Source organism: Coenobita brevimanus, chromosome 28 (assembly GCF_032717465.1).
Source record: "Coenobita brevimanus isolate Jiangsu-jjx chromosome 28, ASM3271746v2, whole genome shotgun sequence".
NCBI classification, from domain to species: domain Eukaryota; kingdom Metazoa; phylum Arthropoda; class Malacostraca; order Decapoda; family Coenobitidae; genus Coenobita; species Coenobita brevimanus.
Window position 1 is genome coordinate 17593869 of NC_136981.1, and position 11152 is coordinate 17605020.

At 41.5% G+C, this 11152-nt stretch overlaps 1 protein-coding gene across 1 annotated transcript in view; it reads left to right on the plus strand.

The window, feature by feature from the left end:
• Positions 1-11152, plus strand: part of LOC145394750 (cytochrome P450 2L1-like) — a 95378-nt gene that overhangs the window by 22638 nt on the left and 61588 nt on the right. The window contains exon 4 of the mRNA XM_080268531.1: positions 7557-7775. Within this exon, the coding sequence (XP_080124657.1) occupies positions 7557-7775 (219 nt within the window). The remainder of the gene's footprint in view (positions 1-7556; positions 7776-11152) is intronic.

The following is an 11152-nucleotide window of genomic DNA, read 5'->3' on the forward strand; positions in this document are numbered from 1 at the left end:
TACATATGTATCTTTATTTATATATATCCATATATCGACCTGTAGTTACCTACAGGTTGATAAGACATCCAACTATCTTCCTGACACATGTATTTCATACGATGTTGTTGATACATGGCACAAAATATGAGATAACATGCGGATACTTTCAAAATAGAAGCTAAACGGCCACTCGGCGCATGTGCACTGAGCGGAATGGTAACTTTCAGCATCAGTCACTAAGTGCATACGACACCGGCTTAAAGTGAAAACTTATTACTTGATTTCGTAAGTCGATTCTCTTGTGATAAGTGGCGATTCTCCTCTTCTACCATAAGTAGGAGAAATATTCAGTATAATCTTTTCCTCGCATGAACGGCCTGGCAACCTTTGAATTATTTATTCCATTAGATTAGGAATTTACCCCAATATCTTAAATCCCCCGTGACACTCCACTCCATCTCTCCATATCATCCTCTGACTCCCCCCTCCCTCTCCCACCTCTGACTAACTCACATACATTCTCCTCGGTAGTCTTTCTCTCTCCATCCTCTCCATAAGGCTAAACCACATCAGTGTATATCTCTTTATGCTTTATATCACATACACATCCATACCGCAATGCTCCTTCAATTCCTCATTTGTCAGTTTGTCTCTCCATGTGACTCCACATACTCATCTCAAATAACTCATTTCCATTACTCTTCCTTTTGACATGTGTCCCTCCAACAAGATCCAAGCTTCACTTTCATATGTGAGTTGATATCACAGTGCTGTCATGCAGTGACTTTTTTCCTTATTTGATCACTTCCCAGTTTCTTATCACTGCTTTTAAAGAATCAGCAACGTTTCTTCCTTATTATAACCTCTGAAGCATTTCACCCTCTAAACTTTTATCTTTACTCATCATACTACCCAAGTACTTAAATGAATTCACATTTTCCATTTCCTCCTCGTCCACGCTCACTGCACATTTAGTGACTTCATTTTTCTCAAAGACCGAAGCTTTACTCTTCCCTACATTCACCTTTAGATTTATTTTCTTACACATTCTTCCAAACTCATTCGTCAAGCCTTGCAGCTCCCTTTCGTCTGCACTTAACAACGCAGTATCATCTGCAAACAACAGTACAGGGAGTTTCCAAACACTGCCCTCTCTCAATAGGGTCGCTCCAGCATCCACTGCTGTACCTTGTATCTCTTTTATAACCCCATACATATACAGACTGAACAACCATGGAGACATGATACATCCTTTTTTTCAGTCCAATAGAAAATTTCATTCAGTTCACTGTCCACACGCACTGCAGACTAAGCACCCTCATACATATTCTTCATGGCATTCAGTAACTTCCCATTTACTCCGTATGTTCTTAATACTTTCCACATTCCATGCCTATCCACCTTGTCATATGCTTTCTCCAAATCCACGTAGGCCGCATACAACTTCGTTCCCTTCTCTAGAAACTTTTTCACTAAGAACCTACCAATGAATATCAGATCTGCACAACTTTTTCCCTTCCTAAAACCTCCCTGTTATTCGCTAACTAATTCCACTGTTATTTTCCTAACTCTGTTAATAAGTATCCTACCATATACTTTTCCCATGACACTAAGAAGACAAATGCCCCTATGATTATCACACACTTCTTTTGCAGCACTTTTGTACAGGGGAATAATTATATCTGACTTTCAATCCACTGAGACTCTACCTTCATTCCAGGCCAATCTACACACCTTCCACATCCATTCTACTGCCATCTCTCCCCCATGCTTGAGCTTTTCACCACACACTCCATCAATTCCTGGGGCTTTCCCATTTTGACTTTCTTAATTGCTTCCACAACTCCCTTCCTACTGATTTCTTCCTCTCTTCTCATATCCCTCCATCTCCCAGCCATTCCCCAGCACCTTTTACTCACATTACTTTCAATATTTCCTTGTGTTCGCTCCATCTCCTCACTTTTTTCCTCCCTTCTCCATTAGCAATATATCATTTCTCTCTGTCACTCCTTGACTAATTTCTTTATCACTCTGCCTATCTCTCTTTATCTCTTTCCAGATTATTTTCTTACATTTCTTCCACTTTACACTCGAATTCCTTCCAAATTCCTCATCCATTCTCTTCTTTCTCTCTCTCATTATTCTTTTCACCTCTCTCTTCCGTTTCTCAGTTTCCTTCACCCACCTGTTTCTCATTCACTGACTATATGCTTTCTTCTTTTGTGCCACAGCCCGTCTCACCTGTTCATTCCACCATTGCTGTTGCTTGCTCCCCCTTTCGTCTTCTCTTCACCCTACACACCACCTCACATGCTGTAAAGATTTCTTTTGTGAATGTCACGCACACACCTTCCACATCCACCATCTGCTCCAAATCATATTTACCTGTTCGCTCTTCCTTTTGTCTCGTATATTCTGCCTTTTTTTTTTCCATCCTCTTGCAACCTTTCTACGCTCCTTTTCTGAACTAATTCCTCCTGTTCTTCCCTTCTATTCTTCCATTTCATTTGCAACATGACTTTCACCATCACCAAATGGTAATCAGAATGTCCACTCTCCCAACCTCTGTGTGCTCTTGCATCCATTACACATCTTCTCATTCTGTCATCCACACACACATAATCAGTCATTGCCTCCCGTTCCTTCAGTTCTCCACCCACCCTTCTCATCACTCTCCACGTATACCTATGAATCATTTTATGTCTAATGAGGGTATTGGTTATCACCAACCCCTCCCTACACAAACGTTCACTAGAGCACTGCCATTCTCAAACACTTGTGCAGGTACACCCAACTCACCAACTACTCCATCCACCTTCACACTCCCTACTTTTTCGTTCATATCTCCAATCAAAAACTCAATCTCATTCCTTTAAAACTTTTCCATGCACGCTTCCACATTTGTCCAGAAGTCTATTTTCACTCTGGATGCATGATGTTGCATTCACACACACACACACACACACACACACACACACACACACACACACACACACACACACACACACACACACACACACACACAAACACACACACACACAAACACACACACGCACACACACAGTCGTCCACGTTTGTAGTCCAACTTTCAATCTTACCCATACAATATTTGTCCCAACTGATCCGCATTCTCTTATATTCTCCTTCTATCTCTTGCACACAACAATACTCATTCCTTCTTTTGCCTTCTCATTGTCACCCACTCCCGTGCATATAAATCATCCATACCCCCATTCCCTGACAGTTTCACCTCTCCATTTAGTGTCGGTTATTCCACATACATCCACTTTTACACCCCCAAGCATCTGGACAATCTCTTTCACCTAAAGCACCTGGACAATCTCTTTCATTCACCTCATCATTCACACCCCTTACATTCCATGTATGATAAGGTTAAACATCAGTTTCACAGAGACTACAAGACCAATCTCTTCATTTTTTTATATCATTGAAAACTTAGCAGTTAAAGCTCATATGTTACTGGGCTTAAGATCCATGAGAACAGAGAAAAAAATTTTACTCCCAGAAATGAATGGAATAGACTTTGACAATGAATTCATAGAGGAAATACCATCAGAGCCGTCACCGATTAGTAAAAGAGAACCAAAAAGAATTGGTAATGCTAAATGCTTAAACAAAACACACTACAAAAAATTACAAAGTTATTGTAAGATATGGTGGCAGCGAATGTACGAACCTCGTCTACGAATGTACAATGAATTTCTACAAAAGCAGGCGAGACTCAAACAAAGATTAGCTTCAGTTCTACAGTGAATTCCTACAAAATACAAGCTACATCCCTACAAGCCTATGAGTCTACGAGTCTACAAGACTATGAGTCTACAAGCCTACGAGCCTACGAGTCTACGAGTGTACAGTTGATTCTACGTTATCAAGATTGAAAACAAACAATACCTCTTACAACTAACAACTCACAACCAGCTCCTGACAGTATTCTCTCCAACCCCCCCTCCGTCTCCCCGATCATCATGCTGATTTAGAGGTGAAGAGGTCACACGATGCCTTGCCAGTAGTTTAACAAAATATTGATACAAATAATCTTGAAATTTCTACGACGAACCAACGTACTACAACCATTTACCATCAACTACAAGTAACAACTCTACTAGTCGTCTGTATACAAGCAGCGACATTCTTCATCCCACAACGAGTAAATCACAAGGAAAAAAGGACTGAGAATACATCGAGAAAGAAAAACAAAACAAACGAAGAGTGAGAGATGACTCACAACCATCTGACCTCACCCTCCTATCTCTGCTACCTGCAACCAACCTCCACCGCTAATGCAGGAGTGCGAGAAGGTCAAGACGATGAAGCAAATACCAAGCCCATATTCACAACTCATCTTACTCACTCAACTTCACTCAAGTTACTCGTCGCTACTCATTTACTCACCACAGCTACAAGTGTGGGAAGTCGACGTCACCATACGTGTTTGCTGAGACGACGCCACGCCTATCAACGTGTCTGACACCCCACAACACGTCAATCAACCCGTGAAGGACATCGCTATCACCACGTGCAACACCGCTCACATCATTCACACCACGGTAAAAATTAGTAAGTTACATAGTTACTTCAATTATACAATGCACAGTGATGGACAAAAAAACTTCTGCACAAACATAATTATAAAACGTGCTGTTTAGTTACAACTTAAATACATGTACCTACTTCAATTATCTTCATAATTCAATCATTAAATACTTGCACCAACAATAAATATTCTACATTGTATATACTCATTCATTTATGATAGCATTTACTGTATATACTACCAACGAATGTTACCATTTATGCCTACATAAAATACGTATTTCTTTCAGGACTCCATATTATAATTACAAATCATAATAGATAAATAAATAGACAGAGAGACAGATAGAAGCAGCAAGTCAGATGATGAGAAGGTATTGTGTCTGAGAGAATCGTGCAATGCTAAACATGCTTACACACTCTTAACTCAAGGAATGCTTTATAGGCCCACGACAGCGCCTCGTGACCATACACACACATACACACATACTCACACACAGGCTTCTAGAACTTTCCAAACACAGTGTAACACACGTGACACGACCCCTGCTTCACCAGAATTTAGGAAGCAGAGGGCAGAAGGAGACAGGCCATAGAACAGGCAGGTAGTAGGGAGAAGGGCTTAGCAACATGGGAGAGAGAGAGAGAGAGAGAGAGAGAGAGAGAGAGAGAGAGAGACAGGAGGTAGCAGGCAGGACTCTACTTATACTTCACTTGTGTCTGAGAGACTTTGTTAATATTTCCAAGACAAATAAAAATAGTCCCATACTAATCTTCTCCTCTCCTGTCATTGCATGACAAATGGGAACGAAGATTATCTACTTACAAATCTACTCACTTATAACAACAACTTGTCCACAAGTCTAATATATATATATAACTTCTCTACAAGTTACTACAAAGTCTTTTATGAGATTTGGTGGCAGCGACACACCTTACCACCTATTGTTTAGATTTACCTCCCTTGGGAGGACCAGGCCAAATAAGGGCCCACCAACCTTACCAGCTGTATTACATGATCTTTATGTCAGATTACTGTGGACCTGATACTGATAAAGTAAATCGTGGTATGAAGGACGTGTAACTGCTAAGCAATCTGATTCACAACCTCAGTATCCAGTTCACAGAGTGCCCTTCCATCTTTCCGCCAACTGCGTGCACCCAGACATGGGTACTGACGAGGAGGGGAGATGGCCATAACGTCTTGTACACCATGAACAGTGGATCACATGTTTATTCATCAATGTCAGTGCTTCACCTGCCTTCTTTAATGGATTGCAATATACGCCGTTATTCAGCCAGGACAACGTAATAACAAGACTATGACAATAACTGTAACATCTAACAAACTGTAGGGGCATGTCATATCTGCACGTTAACAGTCACCATACTCCTAATATAGGGATACTGAGCCACCCAGTGGAAAGAGTGTCGCAAACTGTTACTAACCATGATGGTCAATTACAACACGTGGCATCGTCACCATATAATATCGTAGTCTGACTGGAAAATTCCATATTCTTCATGAAAAAATGATTTTGCCCAGTCATCTCATTGTAATCTATGCTTCGCACTGTGCTCGTGTCATCTACCGAAGTATGCTGTCCCCTATCCCATTACCCTTCTCCCCTAGCCCCATGTTCGACCACGATTGCCCCCTTCCTCACCCATCTCACTCCTCCTTTCTCCCATGTCCCCTACCCCCACCCTGCTGCCTTCCGTGGCCCCATCTCCTGTATGTGGTGAACTTGCATCGATTTCAGAGGTTTGCCAATGTCAGGTTCATGGTAGGGAGAATGAGCGTCACGATAATTCTCTATTCATTAAATAGTTATGGGGAAGCTGATAACTATGACTCATATGATGAACTGTTAACTGTTGCATGGTTCATGGCTCGAAACTAAACCACTCATGAAATCCGTGTCATTCATAATAACTGCTATTATGTAGAAGGGGTATTGTGTGAATAATTTAAAACTAATTACCATAATCATGACACGCTATTATCAAAATATTTCCTGGCGGAACATTGCATATATATTATATTGCTGCCAATAACTGCACACAGCAGCAATGATCACAGCGTTCGGTTCGTCCTAGCGACTGAGAGAAACCTGATGAAGTTCCATACTTATCAGTGTTACAAGGTGCATGAAGCATTACACCACCTCGCTGGTGGACGGGATGTTTCTGTTTGATATGTCAGCAACTGTATCTTCATGTGTAATACCATCAAGATCGAAGAAAAAGAAGTATAAAAAAAAATAATAAGGTGATAACAATAGGCTTCACCATTTATCTACCGAAACTTCTCACTATAAGAAACATTCCTAAAGCTGACCTCACCTGCTGATATTCCAATAGTTGAACTCAGCTGCTGCAAGAAAGGTTCCGCCAGAGGGTCTCACCATGGTCCCGCCCATGGAAGTATAATAAGGTACCTCCATGTTCCCGCCACTGTCACAGGACCTTACTACCCCCTACTAGTGTGGTGGGCACTCACTCACGCGGGCCTTCCCTCAGTATGGCTAATTGCCATCTTCACCCTTATTTTACCTCCATGGTCTTGACGTCTTGAATCACATCCTAGTACTAGATAGCTTAATTTAAAAAAAAAAAAAAGCCATTGATATCATGTCTAATCTTTTTTTTTTCAGGAATCGCCTTTTCTCATGGACAAATTTGGCACAATCGACACTGCATCTTTCATGAGGAATATCCATCTCCTGCAGTTCAAATAGTCTCTTATATGCTGAATAAGATCGCCTGGAGAGAGCACAACAATATAAAAAATACATTAAAGTACTCAATAGCATTGAAATCTAATCTGCACATAAACATCTCTTGGTCTTTTAAAGAAATCACCTTTTTAACTTGGTCAGGTGTGGCACAATGGACGTTGCTTCGCCTTAAGAGACCCGAGGGACCACGAGAACAATATGGAGAAAAAAATGTAATAAATGTAGAAGTGTAATAACTCTTTTAAAAATCAAGAATAATCTCCACTCTTTCTTCAGGACTCGTATTCTCAAGTGGTCAGGTGTGGCAAAATGGACGTCGCTTCGCCCTGCAGCACCTGAAAGAGTTCGGCATGGGCAAGAGCAAGCTGGAGGGCACCATTGAAAGGGAGGTCTCGGTACTGCTGGACCATTTCAGCAACACTGAGGGAAAACCGAATGAGCTGGGCCGTAACCTGAACGTGGCTATCTTGAATGTCATTTGGAGTCTGGTTGCAGGTGGGTGGGTCTTGGTTTACATTTTTGTGGTGCTGGGGACGGACGTCTGCCCTCGGTGGCACCTATGAAGCTGCGTAGTTCCACATCCCTCAACTTCTTCCATCTCCCCCAAAGGAGCACTCTACCAGGTCCAATTTCAGATGAACCTGAGGTTGCAACTACTACTGCTACTACTCTTACTAGTACTACTACTACTACTACTACTCTTACTAGTACTACTACTACTACTACTGCTACTACTACTGGTGCTACTGCTGCTACTGCTGCTGCTGCTGCTGCTACTGCTACTACTACTAGTACTGTGCAACAACTACAACAACAACTACTAGTACTACTACTATTCATCCATCCATCATCCAATCCTATGTTTTCCCAGTGCTGACATTCAAGATGAGAGTGACCAACCTCACTCATCCCTGAGTGGCATTTCATGAGTAATAAACCCCAACCACCCATTGCATTGAAACCTACATAGGTTCAATCCGACTAGAGCACCTTAATCACCCACTAAACCATCAGGTTCCATAATTTCGTTACACGGTTACCATCCAGCATAGTAAATGGTTTCCTGGTGTACAAGAAATCATTTGGCTTGTCACTCAGTGTAGAGTCACCCATAGAGAGAAGGAAGAGGAAAGAATGATGGAAAGTTGGACAAAAATGAGTGTAAAGTCACCTGTAGGCAGAAGAAGGAGGAAAGAATGAACGAAACAAAGAAGGGAAGGAAGGGTGAAACACTGCTACTATAACTATGGCTCCTACTACTACTACTACTACTACTACTACTACAAATACAACTACCACTACTACTAATACAAGTACAACTACCACTACTACTACAACCGGTACAGTGCACATATTCGTTTTTTTTTTCTCTCTCTCTCTTTTTTCAGTAGGCCTAATTTTGCTTTCGTTTTGTAAGTGCAGTGCTTTCTCTCTCTCTCTCTCTCTCTCTCTCTCTCTCTCTTATTTCTTTGGTCATTATCTATATTGTTACCAAGCGAGATTTATCAGTTGGGTGTTCGAGAGGCTTCTCGTTGCGTCCCGATATCTACAGTGGTTTCGGTACAAGTCAGAGGTGCCAGTTTGAATGCTGTTTGTGAGAGCAGTTGTTTCATAAGTTATGCATTAATTTTTGTGCTCATTTTCTTTGTAATGTTTTATTTATGTGATTGTTTGTTAGATTATGTAATTTAAGTTTGTATTGTAAAACATTTATAGTGTTATGTAATGTTAGAAAACTCTTGCATGTTTTGGTTGTCTCCGAGTTGGTAACTGTGTTCTCTCTTTTAATACACCAAAACTGTGGAGAAGTAGATCATTCTCGAACAGTGGAAGCTTATATAAGATGAAGAAGAGACTAGTTCAAGATCAGTCCGTTTTCAGTTCAGTTTGAGTGTAGTGCAGTGTCAGTGCAGTGAAATGTGTATATTTTCGGTACCTGTGAAAACAGTAAAGGGTTCAATGAAGTTTGTACGTCATCGGTACTTGTGATAATAGTGAAGTGTCGTCAAGCATTAAGTGTAATTGCAGTTAGTTTTTTTCTTTTTATATATAGCTCCAATGCTTGTGAGAATAGTGAAGTTGACATGCATTATGTGTAATAATCTGGAAAATAAAGACAGTGAAATTAGGAAGCCAGTGTTTATTTACGATGCCTAAGGTGATCCTGTATACTGTACTGGGCACCCAAAGGCTGACCAAAGGAAGAACAACTCACTGGGCAACATCTTTCCTGTACTGTACTACTGCTGTTGGAGCCTGTGACAGTGTAGGGTGGGGACGCAACACTGGTGTCAGGAGTGGGATTATTAAGGGATGCACTGAGTCTAATCTTCAACATGGAGCAAGGGGGTGCCCAGACAAGATACCAAACTGGGCAGGAAGATGAGTGTCATTGGCTGCAATCATGAAGCAACTGCAAGCACGAAGTGTCCAACTGCAGACACTGAATGAAGGACTGAAAGAAGGACAGAAAGAACTCAAAGAACTATTACAGGCACGAAGTGTACTGTTGAAGGCACTAAGGGAACGACTTGAGGCACAACGTGAAGAACAAAAAAAAAAAAAAAAAAAAAAAAAACGATATGAACAACTTCAAGAGGCACTAGAGGAGCAACAGTGGGAATTACAACTGAGGATGCAAAGACAGCTAGATGCTTTCATGGGGGAAATGAAGTAAAAACAGCAACAGCTTAAGAAGGAAGAATATGCTGAGCTACAGCAGCAGAAGTATGAGGTTGACAATAATGTAACAGTGTGCAAACAGCGTGTGGACAACCAGCTGAAGATTAGTGAGGGAATAGTAATGGAGTGTAGACAGCATATAGATATCCAGTTGAAGCATCTAGTTGACCATGTGAAGATAATTTGTGAGAAAATTAAGGATGTAGAGAAATATTGTACAGCTGAGCCTCAGGTTAGTGTACAGGGAGCTTATGATAGAAATGGACGATGTATAGTGAATCTTGATGGATCCCAGGCATCTAAAGGGAGCATTACAGGGCTTAATAATCTGAATGCAGAAGTTTAAAGTCCTGGCCTTAATTATGATGCCCCAGTTTTTAGGCCCCAAACCAGTGAAGTGCATAGCTATAGTGGGGGTCCAATTAAAAAAGAAACCTCAGGAAGTTGATGGCAGACTGTCTTAGGAAACTTATTGTGCACAGTTTGAGTTACTTGCGGATCAGAATGGTTGGGATGATAGGCAGAGGACAGTACAGCTTGCTACCGGATCAGAATGGTTGGGATGATAGGCAGAGGACAGTACAGCTTGCTACTAGCCTTAATGGTGTCGCAATGGAAATTCTGGGCCAGATGTCAGTGATGAAGAGGAACAGTTATCAGTCCCTAGTAGAAGTGCTGGAACGCAGATATGGAAGCATGTACCAGACTGAGGTTTACAGAGCAAGATTCTGCAGCTGTGCACAGACTTGAGGAGACTCCCTACAACAACTTGCTCATGACCTGGAGAGTATGGCATACAAGGTGCACCCTGGAGCAGCACCTAACCTGTTGACTATTATTCTGAGGGACCACTTCATTGATGCTCTTGACAGTGCAGAGTTGAAAGTGCAAGTGAAGCAGGCACAACTAAGAAGAAGCACTAGCCAGGGCTTTAGAATTTGAGTCCTACATCAGGTCCAGTACATCCAACTTTCAGGCAGGTCGTAGTGCAGGATTTAAGGCAAGAAAGGGGGAGGTATGTAAAGCAGAAAAATTTTAAGGGAGATGCTGGTACTTTGAAAACCCAGGACACAGAAAAGAGGACTGCTACAAGTGGAACAAGGAACAGGAGAAGGCTGGAGGAGTTTGCTGGTTCTGTGGGAAGTCAGGACACAAGAAGGAGGATTGTTACAAATGGAAGAAGGAGCAAG